This window comes from Pristiophorus japonicus, chromosome 18, assembly GCF_044704955.1.
Source record: "Pristiophorus japonicus isolate sPriJap1 chromosome 18, sPriJap1.hap1, whole genome shotgun sequence".
NCBI classification, from domain to species: domain Eukaryota; kingdom Metazoa; phylum Chordata; class Chondrichthyes; family Pristiophoridae; genus Pristiophorus; species Pristiophorus japonicus.
Window position 1 is genome coordinate 106,107,407 of NC_091994.1, and position 18,903 is coordinate 106,126,309.

General features: G+C 47.9%; 1 protein-coding gene across 1 annotated transcript in view; it reads left to right on the top strand.

Annotated features, from left to right (window-relative positions):
* Positions 1-18,903, top strand: part of noc2l (NOC2-like nucleolar associated transcriptional repressor) — a 233,678-nt gene that overhangs the window by 100,523 nt on the left and 114,252 nt on the right. The window contains exon 12 of the mRNA XM_070860484.1: positions 7,593-7,704. Coding sequence (XP_070716585.1) covers positions 7,593-7,704 — 112 coding nt within the window. The remainder of the gene's footprint in view (positions 1-7,592; positions 7,705-18,903) is intronic.

The following is an 18,903-nucleotide window of genomic DNA, read 5'->3' on the forward strand; positions in this document are numbered from 1 at the left end:
TTACGGTAGAGGACACTAACAATATTCCAACAGTGGCTTCTGTCGGGGCTATAGGAGGGGAGGAACTTAACACAAACACAATCACTAAGGAGGTGGTACTCAGTAAGATAATGGGACTAAAGGCAGATAAATCCCCTGGACCTGATGGCTTGCATCCTAGGGTCTAAGAGAAGTAGCGGCAGGAATAGTGGATGCATTGGTTGTAATTTACCAAAATTCCCTGGATTTTGGGCAGGTCCCAGCAGATTGGAAAACTGCAAATGTAATGCCCCTATTTAAAAAAGGAGGCAGACAAAAAGCAGGAAACTATAGACCAGTTAGCCTAACATCTGTGATTGGGAAAATGTTGGAGTCCATTATTTAAGAAGCAGTAGCAGGTCATTTGGAAAAGCAAAATTCGGTCAGTCAGGGTCAGCATGAATTTATGAAGGGGAAATCATGTTTGACAAATTTGCTGGAGTTCTTTGAGGATGTAACAAACAGAGTGGATAAAGGGGAACCAGTGTATTTAGACTTCCAGAAGGCATTTGACAAGGTGCCACATAAAAGGTTACTGCACAAGATAAAAGTTCACGGGGTTGGGGTAATATATTAGCATGGATAGAGGATTGGCTAACGAACAGAAAACAAAGAGTAGGGATAAATGGTTCATAAAAACATAGAAAATAGGTGCAGGAGTAGGCCATTCGGCCCTTCGAGCCTGCACCGCCATTCAATGAGTTCATGGCTGAACATGCAACCTCAGTACCCCATTCCTGCTTTCTCACCATGCCCCTTGATCCCCCTAGTAGTAAGGACTACATCTAACTCCTTTTTGAATATATTTAGTGAATTGGCCTCAACAACTTTCTGTGGTAGAGAATTCCACAGGTTCACCACTCTCTGGGTGAAGAAGTTTCTCCTCATCTCGGTCCTAAATGGCTTACCCCTTATCCTTAGACTGTGACCCCTGGTTCTGTACTTCCCCAACATTGGGAACATTCTTGGGTTGGTAATCAGTAACCAGTGGGGTGCCGCAGGGATCAGTGCTGGGACCCCAACTATTTACAATCTATATTAACGACTTGGAAGAAGGGACTGAGTGTAACGTAGCCAAGTTTACCGATGATACAAAGATGGGAGGAAAAGCAAGGTTGTGAAGAGCACACACACAATCTGCAAAAGGACATAGACAGGCTAAGTGAGTGAGCAAAAATTTGGCAGATGGAGTATAATGTTGGAAAGTGTGAGGTCATGCACTTTGGCAGAAAAAAATCAAAGAGCAAGTTATTATTTAAATAGAGAAAGATTGCAAAGTGCTGCAATACAGCGGGACCTGGGGGTACTTGTGCATGAAACACAAAAGGTTAGTATGCAGGTACAGCAAGTGATCAGGAAGGCCAATGGAATCTTGGCCTTTATTGCAAAGGGGATGGAGTATAAAACCAGGGAAGTCTTGCTACAGTTATACAGGGTATTGGTGAAGCCACACCTGGAGTACTGCGTGCAGTTTTGGTTTACGAAAGGATATACTTGCTTTGGAGGCAGTTCAGAGAAGGTTCACAAGGTTGATTCCAGAGATGCGGGGTTGACTTATGGGGAAAGATTGAGTAGGTTGGGCCTCTACTCATTGGAATTCAGAAGAATGAGAGGTGATCCTATTGAAACGTATATGATTATGAGGGGGCTTGGCAAGGTGGATGCAGATGGGGGAGACTAGAACTAGAACTAGGGGGCATAATCTTAGAATAAGGGGACTAACCATTTAAAACTGAGATGAGGAGAAATTTCTTCTCAGAGGGTTGTTAATCTGTGGAATTTGCTGCCTCAGAGAGCTGTGGAAGCTGGGACATTGAATAAATTTAGAGAGAAATAAACAGTTTCTTAAACAATAAGGGAATATGGGGTTATGGGGAGCGGGCAGGGAAGTGGAACTGAGTCCATGATCGGATCAGCCATGATCGTATTAAATGGCGGAGCAGGCTCGAGGGGCTGTATGGCCTACTCCTGCTCCTATTTCTTATGTTCTTGTACTTATCCAACTCCCCTTTGAAAGATCAGGTTGTGTCTGCCTCCACCACCTTTCCGGCAGTGCAGTACTAGCCATAGGATGGCAGTATTAATAAAGGATTCTGTCACAGTGCAGAATGTAAAGATGTTCAGGGAGGCTCTTGCTAAGACGTACTCCATAGAGGGTTAAGGAGTAGGAAGGGAAATGGGACAATTCCTAGCGTGCATTACGACCATGAAATGGTGACGTTTCCATGGGGAAGATTTGTGGATCGTCGGAGAGATATAACGAACAGCACGGCAGTGACATTAAGTGATTTCAACTGTGGTCGAAGAGGAGAACACTTTTAAAATGCATCCAAGACTGCTTCCTTCCGAGATCAATATTTTTCTAGTCTGACGAGGAAAGAAACATTGTCTGATTTAGTTCTGGGAAATGGAACAGGACAAACGGTTCCAGGAATGAGGGACTTCAGTTACGGGGCTAGACTGGAGAAGCTTGGGGTTGTTCTCCTTGGAGCAGAGAACTTTGAGAGGAGATTTGCTAGACAGTAGACAAGAGGGAAACTGTTCCCATTGGTGGAAGGGTCAAGAACCAGAGGAGACAAATTTAAGGTGATTGGCAACCAAACGCAACGTAAGAAAAAAAAGCTTTTTTACGCAGCGAGTGGTTATGATCTGGAATGCACTGCCGGAAAAGGTGGTGGAGGCAGACTCTTTGTGGCTTTTGAAAGGGAGCTGGATAAGTACCTGAAGGAAAAAAAAATTGCAGGGCTACGGGGAAAGGGCGGGGGAGTGGGGCTAGCTGAGAGTTGGCATGGGCTCGAGGGGCCGAATGTGCTGTACCCATTCTGTGATTTTATATTCCAAGGAATGCAAGGCTAGTGTATGTTATCTCCCCTCATCATCTAATCCTTGGAGCCCTGGTAACATCCTGGCAGGCAAGTTTTAGCAGGTGGGAGCTGTTTGTGGCCAGATTGTAATGAATTCTGCTGTTAACTGTTTCATTAAGGAGTAAACCATCTCTCCCAGCAATGCAAGCATGGTGGCTACAGCAGTGAAGGTTACAAATGCGCCACAGTTTTTTTTTCTTTACCAAAAATCGTAATTAGGATCACTGATTTTTGCAAGCGTGATGGAAATTGATACTCGACAAAGCTGTCTTAACCACAAGCAGTGCAAGTAAAATGAATTGATGATTAATATCGAGACGTGCAGGTTATGGGGGAGTAGTTGTTTCACTGTATTGCCATTATTAACCCAAAGACCGCCGGAGGTGGAGAGAAATTCCTGTCACGCTTGGTTGATCAATTTTGTACATTATTTGCTCTTGCAGTGTGACTGTAAACACATTAATCCTGCTGTAATAAACCTCTGCAAACACAGGGAACAGATTTATTCATGCCATGTTAACCCCAGACTACTAAAAAAAAAAAATTGCGCCTACTCTTTTTTTGGACTTTAGTCGAACTTGTCTTCTTTCCTCAGCCGGCCTGCTCTCTCCGTCTATTTTGAAAGCGGGTGCAACTTGAAAAGGATATTTTTGGTTGCAGCTGTGTTTTAGCCAATGATTGTAGTTCTATTCAGCAACAACGTGCATTTATATAGCGCCTTTAATGTAATAAAATGTCCCACGGCATTTCACAGGAGAGTCATCAAACAATATTTAACATCGATCCATATTACGACAGGTAACCAAAATCTCGGTCAAAGACGTCGGGCTTAAAGGAGGAGGAAGAGAGAGAGAGGTGGCGATGTTTAGGAAATGAATTCCAGACCTTTGGGCCCAAGCCAGCTGAAGGTGCAGCCGCTAACAGTGGAGTGATGAAAATGGGGGATGTGCAAGAAGCCGGAGTTAGAGGAGCGCAGACTCTCGGGAGGGGTGGGGGGGGGGGGTGGTAGTAGGGCTAGAGGAGGTTACAGAGACAGGGGGAAAAAAAAGAAAGAAAGACTTGCATTTGTATAGCGCCTTTCACGACCACCCAAGGTCTCAAAGCGCTTTACAGCCAATGACATACTTTTGGAGTGTAGTCACTGTTGTAATGTGGAAAACGCGGCAGGCAATATGCGCACAGCAAGCCCCCACACACAGCAATGTGATGATGACCAGGTAATCTTTGTTATGTTGATTGAGGGATAAATATCGGCCAGGACACCGTGGATAACTCCTCTGCTCTTAGTGCTGTGGGATCCTTTTACGTCCACCTGAGAGAGCAGACAGGGACTCTGGTTTAATGTCTCATCCGAAAGACAGCACCTGCGACAGTGCAGCACTCCCTCAGCACTGCACTGGGAGTGTCGGCCTAGATTTGTGTGTTCAGGTCCCTGGAGTGGGACTTGAACCCACAATCTTCTGACTCAGGGGCGAGTGTACTACCCACTGAGCCACAGCTGACAGGGAGGGGCGAGATGCCCTGGAGAGATTTAAAAGCAAAGATCCAGTCAAAAGGCGGCGATGATGGGATTGATGTGATTTGAGCTGTGGGTGGGACTAGGTCAATCCATGGTGTTTTTCACATGACCCAGCAGGCAGTGCACAGTGTGTGCATCCAAAACTGCCCACCGAGGAAGACCATGCACGATGAACGAGCCTGTGATGTACTAAGTGTTGAATTGTGTCCTTATTTGTTAGCCGGCATAATTTAAATGGATTAACGCTTTACAAAGCTGAAATTTCTCTTCTGCCATCCAAAACATCGCTGCCTGGAAGAGTGGTGGATGCAGAAACCCTCACCACTTTTAAGAGATGCTTGGATGGGCATTTAAAGTGCAGTAACCTGCAGGGTTACGGGCCTAGAGCCGGTAAGTGGGATTAGACTGGATAACCTCTTGTTGGCCGGCGCAGATACGATGGTAAGTACTGCAGGGAATTGACTACGGCCAGGTTGATCTCCTGGACTAGTTTCAATCGCCTGGATGGGTCGGAGTGGAATTTTCTCAGATTTTTATTTCCCTAAATTGGCCTGGGTTTTTAATCTGGTTTTTGCCTCTCCCAGGAGATCACATGGCTCCAGTTGGGGTGGGGTGTAGAATGTTTCAGTGTGAGGGGTGTCGCAGTTGTGTGGGGCGGACTGGTTGGGCTGGGTGCTCTTTACCTTTCTGCCATTGTTCATAGGTTTATATGTAACCTTCAGGGCTGCTGACCGAGGGCCGTACGGCTCTTTGTCGACCGGCGCGGACACGATGGGCCAAAATGGCCTCCTTCTGCGCTGTAAATTTCTATGTTTCTAGCATTAAAATGCTGGAGTTTCATCTTCACATGCAGGTTATGATTTAATTGGGTATGTTGCATGAAGAGTAGTCGAGTTCGACTGTGGGAGTGTTGGTAGATGTTCAGCCATGAACTCATTGAATGGCGGTGCAGGCTCGAAGGGCCGAATGGCCTACTCCTGCACCTATTTTCTATGTTTCTATGTAATTATTCCTTCCTGTTTTATGTGATTCATCATTCCAGGAAAATCCTTGGAACCAGTTCCTTTTCATTATTTAGAATTTTGTCTTACTTAAAAATTAGCAGAAATAGGGGAACCACCAACATTTAATTCTCCTGACTGTGGGGCAGAACATGTCTGATAATTTTTGTAGTGTAGTGCTCCCACAAACAATGAGGTAAGGGACTATCTGTTTCGTTTGAGGGACAAACATGTGCCAGGATAGCTGGAAAAACTCACTCTGCTCTTCTTCAAAAAGAGTATCATGAAAGCATGTGACACTGCGGTAACCCCTGCGTACTGCACTGAACTATTGGAAAAATGGTCCTTGGGTGGAAACCATGTGCCATGGCTTAGCAGCAGTACTCGTGCCTCTGGTTATGGACGGTCATGGGTTGAAGCCCCTCTCGAGGACTTGAGCGCATAATCTGGGTTGATAGTTCAGTGCAGTACGCAGGGGTTACCGCAGTGTCACATGCTTTCATGATACTCTTTTTGAAGAAGAGCAGAGTGAGTTTTTCCAGCTATCCTGGCACATGTTTGTCCCTCAACCGAAACAGATAGTCCCTTACCTCATTGTTTGTGGGAGTTTGCTGTGCGCAGTTTGGCTGTGGAGTTCCCCAACATAACCGCAAATCGACTTCACCAGTAACTCAGAAAATGCTGGGAATACTCAACAGGTCAGGCAGAACCATTCTGGCAGTCGGGTCATCGACCCGAACACACTCTCTTTCTCTCTCTATCTCCACGGACACTGCGTGACCTCCCAGCATTTTCTTCTTTGTATCCCAGATTTCCAGCATCCGCAGTATTGTGCTTTTGTTCACAAGTAATTTGCTGCCCGTCGCGTGCTATATAAATGCAAGTTCTTTCACTCTGAGCAATGCTCCCTTCCGGCCGCATAGTTGTCTGGGACTCCCGCACAGCCCCCTTTACAATAGGAACAACGGCGCATGCGCGGGAACCTGAGTGGTCCGTGCAGCCCGTGAAAGGGGCCACGCACCCAAACAAAATGAAATGGAACACTGGACACGTGTAAACAAAGCGCGCTTTTAATCAACCACAAAATGTACAGGATTTATTTTAAGGGCATTAGGGAGAGATTTTCTGATTGGTTTACTATGTTAAAGGTGCTATATAAAGGCAGATTACATAAGAACATAAGAAATAGGAGCAGGAGTAGGTCATAGGGCCCCTCGAGCCTGCTCCGCCATTCAATACGATCATGGCTGATCTGATCATGGACTCAGCTCCACTTCCTCGCCCACTCCTCATAACCCATTATCCTCTTATCGCTCAAAAAACAGTCTATTTCTGCTGCTCGTTCTATCGTGTGAAGTTTGGATGTTTTTATAATGTTTTGGCGGGGAGGGGCTGAGTTGCATTATTAAGGGAGAGCAGGTTCAAGGATCAATCTTCCAACCATTAACCCCCTCACCCACCCATATGCTCGTGCCTCTTGTTGGCCGACACAGAGTGCCTGTCGAGAGGCCTGGGGTAGGTCAGAGATCAGCTGCTGTGGCAACTGCAAGGACCAAACTGGAGGGCAAATGTTATCAAAAGGAAAAGTTTGGTGATCGGTCGCATGCTATTTTACCATCTCGGTGCCCTCTCGCCGCTGAGTCAGAAGGTTGTGGGTTCAAGTCCCGCTCCAGGGACTCGAGCGCATGAATCTCGGCTGGCACTCCCAGAGCACTGCTGAGGGAGTGGCGCACTGTGGGAGAGGTGACTCCACCTTCTCCGTCCGAACCTCGAGGACGGGAGCGAGCTCCGAAGCGTGGGACGAGAAGGCCTCCCCACCGCAATCGCAAGCACCTCCGGGACCACCAGGTACTTTCGGAAAGAATTCCCGGTGGGTCGGAGCCGTTCGTCCGAAGGAAACCTCCGACCTGAATTTCAGGCCCAATAAATCCAAGTGACTGCTGCCAACGGGCAGCAGCTTCTGGTCGTTGGCAGCAGCCACTCTGATTCATCTGGAACCTGCTTTTTTTTTCTCCAAGGATCCCGCTCTCTCCCGACATTAAAAATTTTTTTAACGAACCCGTTCCCGTGACAAACCTGAAACACGCGCATGCGCAGAGCACTTCCAGTCCGTTGGCAGCAGCCGCGTCCATAATAAATACTGACGTCGACGCAGAGGCGATTATTTCATGTCTTGAATTTGTTCTTCAGGCTGGTGCCCACGGCTCGCTACTACCCTCTCCGATTGCACTGTGTTCGAGCAATGACGCTGCTTTCTGACTGCACCAAGACATTTATTCCAGTGACTCCTTTCCTTCTGGAGGTAAGCCTGTGCCCTGACCCTCGTTAATGAGTTAATTTTCAGCAGCTACTGTGTTTCAGAGAATACGACTACTACCTTGATTGCATTGTTAAATAGATCTTGAAGGTGCTTTTTGCTAGTTGACCAAATAATGGTCGTTTATAGAATGAAGGTTGTTACATTGGTGTAACACCGTGAGTCATTCCAGACTGGACTGCAGTCAATGTCGTTACATAGTGTGTATGTTACTCTGCTTCATTTCCAGCCTCCATAGATGCAATGTAACATCAGTAGCTATGTATGAAAATAGTGCAGCTAGCAGTGATCTCAGTAGTTGGGAGCACTCTCGCCTCTGAGTCAGAAGTTTGTGGGTTCAAGTCCCACTCCAGAGATTTGAGTACATAAATCTAGGCTAACACTCCCAGTGCAATGCTGAGGGAATGCTGTACTGTCGGAGGTGCCGTCTTTCGGATGAGACATTAAACCCAGGCCCTGTCTACTCTCTCGGGTGGACATAAAAGATCCCATGGCATTATTTGAAAAAGAGCAGAGGAGTTTTCCCCGGTGTCCTGGCCAATATTTAGCCCTCACTCAACATCACTAAAAACAGATTGCTGTTTGTGGGAGCTTGCTGTGCGCAAATTGGCTGCTGCGTTTCCCACATTACATAGATATATAGAAAATAGATGCAGGAGCAGGCCATTCGGCCCTTCGAGCCTGCACCGCCATTCAATATGATCATGGCTGCACATGCAACTTGAGTACCCCACTCCCGTCTTCTCTCCATATCTCCTGATCCCCTTAGCTGTAAGGGACCCATCTAACTCCCTCTTGAATATATCCAACGAACTGGCTTCAACAACTTTCTGTGGTAGAGAATTCCACAGGTTCAGCACTCTCTGGGTGAAAATGTTTCTCCTCATCTCGGTCCTATATGGCTTACCCCTTATCCTTAGACTGTAAGCCCTGGTTCTGGACTTCCCCAACATCGGGAACATTCTTCCTGCAATCTAACTTGTCGAATCCTGTCATAATTTTATATGTTTCTATGAGATCCCCTCTCATTCTTCTAAATTCCAGTGAGTATAAGCCTAGTCGATCCAGTCTTTCTTCGTATGTCCTGCCAGCCTGGGACTCCCTCACTCCTTACAACAGTGACTACACTCCAAAAAGTTCTTAATTGGCTATAAAGTGCCTTGTGATGTCCGATGGTCGTGAAGGCGGTGTAGAAAGGCAAATCTTACTACAGTAGTAGAATACGTTACAGACTTGGGAGAGGAAATGTGTGCATGCGCTCGTGGCCATGGGCTGACCTATTTGTTGAAAGACATCGGGTGGGTTTATTCTTTTGAGTTTTGTCGTGAGATGTGGTGAGGCTGCATTTATTGCCCAGCCCGCCTAAGCTGTCTCGCGAAGGTGAACTGTGACGTTCGTGAACTGCTGCAGTGCTCAGGACGATTGTGTTTCCGCAGTGCGACTGCGAAGGGATCCCGTGTGGGTGTAACAGCGAGGTTTTAGCTTCTTCTGTTCCCAGGACCTCTTGTGAGATTGCCTTTGACTCGTTTCCGTCTCTGCCCCCCGTGGTTTGATTTGCAGCTGTGCTCCAGATTAACCTTTTCGACTGCATTTCATACCAGCTACCTGAGCAAGGCCCCATTCTCAGGTATGGTAGCATAGTGGTGATACTGGACCAGCCATCCAGAGGCCTGGGCCAATGATCAGGGGAACGCGAGTTCAAATCCCACCACGGCAGCTGGGGAATTTAAATTGAGTTAATTCAATAAATAAAAAATCTGGGAATAAAAAGCTTGTGTCAGTAATGGTGACCATGAGACTGTTGTAAAAAAAAAAACCCCATCTGGTTCACTAACGTCCTTTAGGGGAAGGAAATCGGCCGTCCTTACCCGGTCTGGGCCTACATGTGACTCCAGACCCACAGCAATGTGGTTGATTTTTAACTGCCCTTTGAAATGGCCCACTCTGTTGTACCAAACCACCATGACAAAGTCAGCGCTGTGGGAGTATCTTTACCACACGGACTGCAGCGGTTCAAGAAGAAGGCTCACCACCACCTTCTCGAGGGCAATTAGGGATGGGCAATAAATGCCGGCCTTGGCAACGACGCCCACATCGCATGAACGAATAAATTTAAAAAAAAAAAATATATATATATATCATGTGTATCCTTTCAAAGAGTTTGAAGTTTTTTTTACCCTTCTCTCAAAAATCAGTCTTTTGACACCACGTGCTGGATATTCCTTAGAATTACTGCTCATTTTGGGGCCGCTAAACTGAAAAAAAAAAGGGTGATAATCGGTATTCTCTCAATTGTTTTTAGATCTTGCGGCACCTTTTAATGGGCTACATGGGCCATTCACAATTCTCCACATGAGTGTTTTTTTTCTATTTAAAAGCCATCTCTCTGGCCACGCAGAACAGCCAGAGTGCAACGCGGATGTGCAGCTTACAGAGAACTTTGGTGGTAATTCCTGCTTCAAATCCACCCCCCAAAAATTGCACCGGGAATCACCTCCCAAATAACACCGCTGCATTGTCCCATCTGCCGTGAGTGCTTTCTCTTGTATTTTAACGGGGTTGACCGTGGGCAGCAGTTCCGTTGCATCTACCCCCGACTCCCGCCCAAACTGACCCTAATCTGCTGGGCAGTCGTTCCCGCTTCTTTGAAACTTCCCTTGGATCGTGCTATGTGAAAAGGTGCACATTATCGCGCCACTGTTACTGTCTTCTCGTTTGTTGTGTCAGCCGTGGCTCAGTGGGCAGCACCCTCGCCTCTGACTCAGAAGGTCGTGTGTTCAAGTCCCACTCCAGGGACTTGAGCGCATAAATCTGGGCTGACAATCCCAGTGCAGCGCTGAGGGAGCGCTGCCCTGTCGGAGATTGCCGCCTTTCAGATGAGACGTTAAACCGATGGACGTAAAAGATCCCATGTCACTATTTCGAAGAAGAACAGGGGAGTTATCCCCTGTGTCCTGGGGCCAATATTTATCCCTCAGTCAACATCACTAAAACAGATTAGCTGTCGTTATCACGTTGCTGTTTGTGGGAGCTTGCTGTGCGCAAATTGGCTGCTGCGTTTCTTACATTACAACAGTGACTACACTCCAGAAGTACTTCATTGGTTGTAAAGCGCTTTGCGGCGTCCGGTAGTCGTGAAAGGTGCTATCTAAATGCAAGTCTTTCTTTCTTGTTCCTATTGATCGATTTTGTTAGCTTGCAGTAAGAATAATAGTTCTGTGGTTAACCTCGGTTTGTTCCATCATTTTCTTTTAAAATAAGTGTCCTGTTGGCTTTTATTTCAACTTCCGCTGAGATGACACCGGTATTTATTAACTCCCTTCATGGGCGCAGTTAGTGCTTTATTGAATTCCATTTCTGATATTATTGAACACCCTGAGGTATATACTACAGTTGAGGATTCATGGGGTTTGAATCTGTTTAAGATCTGTATTGCATTGATATTACTATCATTACTGGATGTGGAGTGGCCATGGCACTGACGAACGTGTAAATTATAGCACTACAGCAGGAGAAAAAGTGTGCTTTAGATCTCATGGTTTGGTCCCAGTACATCTATCAGTGTTGCTTTAAATTCTAACAGGAGAGAATGTGGTTATAGTTCAGTCCTGATGACTGATGAACTGGGTCATTCATTGGCTGTAAAGCGCTTTCGAACATCCAGCGGGCGTGAAAGGCGCTATATAAATGCAAGTCTTTCTTTTGTCAGAGCTGCTCAGGCAGCTCGGTGAGATGTCTTAAAAGATTACTATGCAGGTACAGCAAGTGATCAGGAAGGCCAATGGTATCTTGGTCTTTATTGCAAAGGGGATGGAGTATAAAAGCAGGGAAGTCTTGCTACAGCTACATAAGGTTTGGTGAGGCCACACCTGGAATACTGCGTGCAGTTTTGGTTTCCATATTTACGAAAGGATATACTTGCTTTGGAGGCAGTTCAGAGAAGGTTCACTAGGTTGATTCCGGGGATGAGGAGGTTGGACTTATGAAGAAAGTTTGAGTAGGTTGGGCCTCCACTCATTGGAATTCAGAAGAATGAGAGATGATCTTATCAAACGTATAAGATTATGAGGGGGCTTGACAAGGTGGATGCAGAGAGGATGTTTCCACTGATAGGGGAGACTAGAACTAGGGGGCATAATCTTAGAATAAGGGGCCGCCCATTTAAAACAGAGATGAGGAGGAATTTCTTCTCTGAGGGTTGTAAATCTGTGGAATTCGCTGCCTCAGAGAGCTGTGGAAGCCGAGACATTGAATAAATTTAAGACAAATAGACAGTTTCTTAAACGATAAGGGGTTATGGGGAGCGGGTGGGGAAGTGGAGCTGAGTCCATGATCGGATCAGCCACGATCGTATTAAATGGTGGAGCAGGCTCGAGGGGCCGTATGGCCGACTCCTGCTCCTATTTCTTATGTTCTTATAAGTGGACATGTGCCGCAGCTTCCTGAGTTGGTTCAGGACATGGTCTTTTTTTGTACCCCGATAAAGCATTGAAAAGACACTAGGCTGGATTGATGATGTCGGGGCAGTAATGGCGGTAAAGTTTGAGCCCGGGAACAGTTTGCGCCTCAGTCGACAAAATTGGGCAGCTGGGCCATGAGTCAGGGGGCACAGCGCAAAGGGAGGCGTTGTATACGTCTCTTGGGGCGTTAGGATGGGAAAGTCTCGAGCTAAAGACCTGGGAGCGCTCCGAGAGATGCCTGGAGGGTGGGGGGGGGGGGGGGGGGTGAAGAAACAAAAAAAAACTCAGAAACATTCCCAAAACGTTGCCCACGCCACCACAACACAAATTGCAAGAAAATCTAAAAGAAATAACAATCGCACTTGCCTTAGGGAGAAGTGAGTAATGGACTCCTATCAGGATGGTCGGACTGTGCGATTTCCCAGGCAGTCGCCGCGGGGAGGACGGGTCGGTGCCGCGGGGCGGACGGGTCGGTGCCGCGGGGCGGACGGGTCGGTGCCACGGGGCGGACGGGTCGGTGCCGCGGGGAGGACGGGTCGGTGCCACGGGGCGGACGGGTCGGTGCCGCGGGGAGGACGGGTCGGTGCCGCGGGGAGGACGGGTCGGTGCCACGGGGCGGACGGGTCGGTGCCGCGGGGAGGACGGGTCGGTGCCGCGGGGCGGACGGGTTGGTGCCGCGGGGCGGACGGGTTGGTGCCGCGGGCGGACGGGTCGGTGCCGCGGGGCGGACGGGTTGGTGCCGCGGGCGGACGGGTCGGTGCCGCGGGCGGACGGGTCGGTGCCGCGGGGAGGACGGGTCGGTGCCGCGGGGCGGACGGGTCGGTGCCGCGGGGCGGACGGGTCGGTGCCGCGGGGCGGACGGGTTGGTGCGCGATCCGGGGCGTTGCACACACCGGGCGCAGCTCTTCCGGGTGGTGCTGCTCCGTGCCACCGCAAAACCCGACCCGAGGATCGCCGCGGGGCGCTGGAGGCTGACCGCCCGCCCAGAACACCTCATTGCCGCCGCTCCGGGGCGAAAAACGGAGCGCAGAGGAACCGAAAACCCGCCCCACTCGGCCTGAAAACCGGCACACTTTTGGACGCATTCAGGGCTGCAAGCTCGGGTTGGATGGGGGAAGAATTTGTAGTGGAATCCCATTGCCTGATTTCAACATTGAAATTTCCCCCGGCACTGGGGTCAGGTGACTCTTGCACAGCTCCCAGTTCCAGGCCAATGTCAATAATGTACCCATCATGGACTCGACGCAAGACGTAGGGATCTGCTCGTTCAGTAATGTTATCATGGAATAGTACAGCACAGAAAGAGGTCATTTGTCCCATCGAGTCTGCGCCTGCTCTTTCAAGGAGCGATCCAGTTAGTCCTACCCCTTCTCCCCCCCACCCCCCCCCCTCCAGCCTTGCTCGTTTATTCTGTACTGTCCCAAACACCATCCTGAATTAATATAAGAACATAATAGGAGCAATTTGGCCCCTCGAGCCTGCTCTGCCACTCAACGAGACCATGGCTGATCTTCTACCTCAACTCCATCTGCCCGCACTATCCCCATATCCCTTGGTTCCCTTAATATCCAAAAAGTTGACTCTCTTTGAAAGGTAATGAATTGCCTTCAGGATGTGCAATTTTGTCTCGGCCATTTGCTGACAGGAACTCGGTTGACTTACAGGATTGCTCTACGTACAATGGTATTGTAAAATGTCAATTCCGATTCTGTCTGGGGGAGATATGTGAAAAGTGCAGGTGGCAGGCAAACCCGTCATCCAGAGGGAAACCGCTCAGAATTGTTTGCTTTGCAATCTTTCAAAAAAAAAATGTAAATCTGTAAAGCGCATTATATGGTCCGTACCGTTCCACACTCCGCGGCACTGGCATTAACCGCTGAATACGTGGTATCAGGCTCCGCCAGCGGCTAATAATGTTGTGCGGTCGTAGTCAACATCTTCATTGAGGCGTACGAAAGCATGGGCCTTACTCTAAACATCCACAAGACAAAGGTCCTCCACTAACCTGACCCCACCACACAGCACTGCCCCCCAGTCATCAAGACCCATGGCGTGGCTCTGGACACCATGGACCATTTTCCATACCTCGGGAGCCTATTATCAGCAAGGGCAGACATCGACGACAAGGTTCACCATCGCCTCCGGTGCGCCAACGCAGCCTTCGGCTGCCTGAGGAGGACAGTGTTCAAAGATCAGGCCCTCAAATCTGCCGCCAAGCTCATGGTCTTCAGGGCTGTAGTGATACCCGCCCTCCTGTATGGCTCAGAAAATTGGACCATGTCCAGCAGACGCCTCAAATCGCTGGAGAAATACCACCAATGATGTCTCCGCAAGATCCTGCAAATCCCCTGGGAGGACAGATGCACCAACGTCGGCCAGGCCACGATCCCCAGCATCGAAGCACTGACCACACTCGACCAGCTCCATTGTTCGCATACCTGACACAAGACTCCCAAAGCAAGCGCTCTACTCGGAACTCCAACACGGCAAGCGAGCCCCAGGTGGGCAGAGGAAACATTTCAAAGACACCCTCAAAGCCTCCTTGATAAAATGCATCATCCCCACTGACACCTGGAGGTCCCTGGCCAAAGACGGCCCTAAGTGGAGGAAGAGCATCCGGGAGGGCGCTGAGCACCTCGAGTCTCATCGCCGAGAGCGTGCAGAAACCAAGCGCAAGCAGTGGAAGGGAGCGTGCGGCAAACCAGACTCCCTACCCACCCTTTCCCTCAACAACTGTCTGTCATATCTGCGACAGAGACTGTAATTCCCACATTGGACTGTTCAGCCACCTAAGAACTCACTTTTAGAGTGGAAGCAAGTCTTCCTCAATTTCGAGGGACTGCCAATGATGATGATGATGTACAACCAAAGATTGTCCTGTCAAGGATTTGTCAGAGAGCGCCGGCTGAGAGAACAATGCACGTCTCTGAATGTACCGTCATTTTAAGTCTATGCATTGTAAATTATCACTCTGCTGCAGTATTCCGTTTATATATATTTTTTATGAATCATTCATTTGGAAACTAATCTCATCCGTGGATTTACCCTTGACAAAGTGGCTAGGGCGTGATATTTTCTGCCTTCCAGTGGCCATCCTATGTGAAATCAGGAAACAATGTTACCTAGAAATGACATTGAATTTACAGCCATTACAGAATCACGCCATTCGGCCCAACTGATCGGTGTCGGTTTTTATGCTCCACACCAGGCTCCTCCCACCCTACTGCATCTCACCCTATCAGCATCTCCTTCTATACCTTTCTCCCTCACATACTTATCAAGCCTCCCCTTAAATGCATCGATACTATTCGTTTCAACCACTCCCTGTGGTAGCGAGTTCCACATTCTCACCACTCTCTGGGTAAAGAATTCCTGAATTCCTTAATGGATTAGTTAATGACTATCTTATATTTATGGCCCTTCGTTTTGGACACCCCCACAAGTGGAAACATACTTCTCCATGTTTACTTTACCAGACTCCTTCATAATCTTAAAGACCTCTATCGGGTCATTCATCAGCCTTCTCTTTTCTGGAGGATAGAGCCCCGGCCTGTTCAGCCTTTCCTGATAGTTACACCCTCTCTGTTCTGGTATCATCCTTCAAAATCTTTCTTGCACCTTCTCCAGTGCCTCTATATCGTAATATGGAGAACTGGGCACTGTACTCTAAATACTGGCATTGTGATTATTGAACACTGTCACTCTCTGGCATGTAGCTCATGTGACACGTTCAATTCAGAAAAATTCACACTTTTTTTTAAAAAGCAAAAGTCGACAAAAAAATCTTAATTTCTCACCAAATGCAATAATCAGGATAAATAAACTGACTGACATATGAGGAGAGACTGGATCAACTGGGCCTTTATACACTGGAGTTTAGAAGGATGAGAGGCGATCTCATAGAAACTTATAGGATTCTGATGGGACTGGACAGGTTAGATGCGGGAATAATGTTCCCGATGTTGGGGAAGTCCAGAACCAGGGGACACAGTCTAAGGATAAGGGGTAGGCCATTTAGGACTGAGATGAGGAAAAAGTTCTTCACTTAGAGAGTTGTTAACCTGTGGAATTCCCTGCCGCAGAGAGTTGTTGATGCCAGTTCATTGGATATATTCAAGAGGGAGTTAGATATGGCCCTTACGGCTAAAGGGATCAAAGGGTATGGAGAGAAAGCAGGAAAGGGGTACTGAGGTGAATGATCAGCCATGATCTTATTGAATGGAGGTGCAGGCTCGAAGGGCCGAATGGCCTACTCCTGCACCTATTTTCTATGTTTCTATGTTAGCTGCCTGATCGTGCTGCTATTGGATGATGGCAGTGTCTATATAGATTTAGAGAGAAATTACATCTTTTATGTCTGATTGGCCATTAAGTGGGAGAGTCTTGCAATTATTCAAGTTATTTTCAATTCAGAAGTTATTTTCATGGTGGAGACTTGATGATGAATCACTTGACATGTGGAATGGACTGTTCTTACAACACTTCAGAAGAACTGTAGAAGTTGTGAACTTTGCAAATTCCAGTGAAATGAAATTTTTTTCTCGCGCTGGGACCCAATTTCAACAACAGCAACCTGTATTTATATAGCGCCTTTAACATAGTGAAACGTCCCACGGCTCATAACAGGAGTGTTATGAGTCAACAAATTTGACCCCGAGCCACATAAGGAGAAATTACGGCAGGTGATCAAAAGCTTGGTCAAAAAGGTAGGTTTCAAGGAGCGTCTTGAAGGAGGAAAGAGAGACAGAGAGGTTTAGGCAGGGAGTTCCAGAGCTTGAGGCTTGGCGGGGGGGGTTGTGGGGCTTGAGGAGATTAAAGATAGGGAGGGGCGAGGCCATGGAGGGATTTGAAAATAAGGATGAGAATTTTGAAATTGAGGCGTTGTTTAACCGGGAGCCCATGGAGGTCAGCGAGCACAGGGGGTGATGGGTGAGCGGGACTTGGTGCGAGTTAGGACACGGGCAGCCAAGTTTTGGATCGCCTCTAGATTACATCGGGTAGAATGTGGGAGGCCAGCCAGGAGTGCGTTGAAATAGTCAAGTCTAGAGATAACAAAGGCATGGATGAAGGCTTCAGTAGTAGATGAGCTGAGGCAAGGGTGGAGACAAGCGATGTTACGGAGGTGGAAATAGGCGGTCTTGGTTATGCTGCGGATATGTGGTCGAAAGTTCATTTCAGGATCTAATATGACACCAAGGTTGCGAGCAGTGTGGTTCAGCCTCAGACAGAAGTTGGGGAGAGGGATGGAATCGGTGGCTAAGGAACGGAGTTTGTGGCAGGGACCGAAAACCATGGCTTCGGGCTTCCCAAGTCAAGCATAGATGAGGGGTACGATAAGCTAGAGGGAGAACAGCGCTTCCTTTTACTCCATCGAACAGTTTAACTTGCCCCCAGTTTAAAAGAGCACTCGCATTGCACTCATGTGAATTTCCCCACGCCAACCTTCATTATTAATTGCTAATTTAGTGCCAGATTCTGGGTAGTTTGTGTAATGGATCCATACATAAACCTTCATAGAATGTACAGCACAGACACAGGCCATTTGGCATAACTTGGTCCATGCCTGTGTTAATGCACCACACGCATCTCTTCTCACCCCATCAACATACCCTTCTATTCCTTTCTCCCTCATGTGCTTATCCAGCTTCCCCTTAAAGGCATCTATACTATTCGCTTCAACCACTCCCTGTGGTAGTAAATTCCATCTCCTAACCACTCTTTGGGTAAAGACATTTCTTCTGAATTCCTTTCTAAGAACATAAGAATTAGCAGGAATAGGCCATTCGGCCCCTCGAGCCTGCTCCGCCATTCATGAAGATCATGGCTGATTTTCTACCTCAACTCCACTTTCCTGCACTGTCCCCATATCCCTTGATTCCCTTAATATCCAAAAATCTATCGCTCTCTGTCTTGAATATACTCAACGACTGAGCCTCCACAGCCCTCTGGGGCAGAGAATTCCAAAGATTCACCACCCTCTGAGTGAAGAAATTCCTCCTCATCTCAGTCCTGAATGGCCGACCCCTTATTCTGAGACTGTGACCCCTGGTTCTAGACTCCCCAGCCCGGGGAAAACATACTCCCTGCATCTATCCTGTCAAGCCCTGTAAGAATTTTATATGTTTCAATGAGATCACCTCTCATTCTTCTAAACTCGAGAGAATATCGAACTGGTCTACTCAATCTCTTCCCCCCCCCCCCCACCCCATCCCAGGAATCAGTCTGGTGAACCTTCATTGCACTCCCTCAATGGCAAGTATAGCATTCCCTAGGTAAGGAGACCAAAACTGTACACACTACTCCAGGTGCGGTCTCACCAGGGCCCTATATAATTGCAGTAAGACGTCTTTACCCTTATACTCAAACTGGGTTGCGTCCAAACTCGTGTCACTTTGGACCACTGCAACCAATAGGAACGGGAGGCTTTTAAGCCTTGCGTTTGCCTACGCGAAAGATCGAGTTGTTGATCATGTGCCGTAATATGAGAACAAACAAGGGGTGGGGGGGGGGTTAACCAGAGCCTTAGGAAAGCGAGTTGCTTTTGGCAGTCAGCCCTGCTCTTGATTGCTTTAATCTGTTGGAGGCTAATCCCACTCGGTAATGGTCACCGTGGAACCTCAGAGTTGAGCCGTGCGTTTATTTCAGAGTTACGAGCCGCACACTTGTTAACAGAATTGCATTCGAACCATAGAATAGTACAGCACAGAAGGAGGCCATTCGGCCC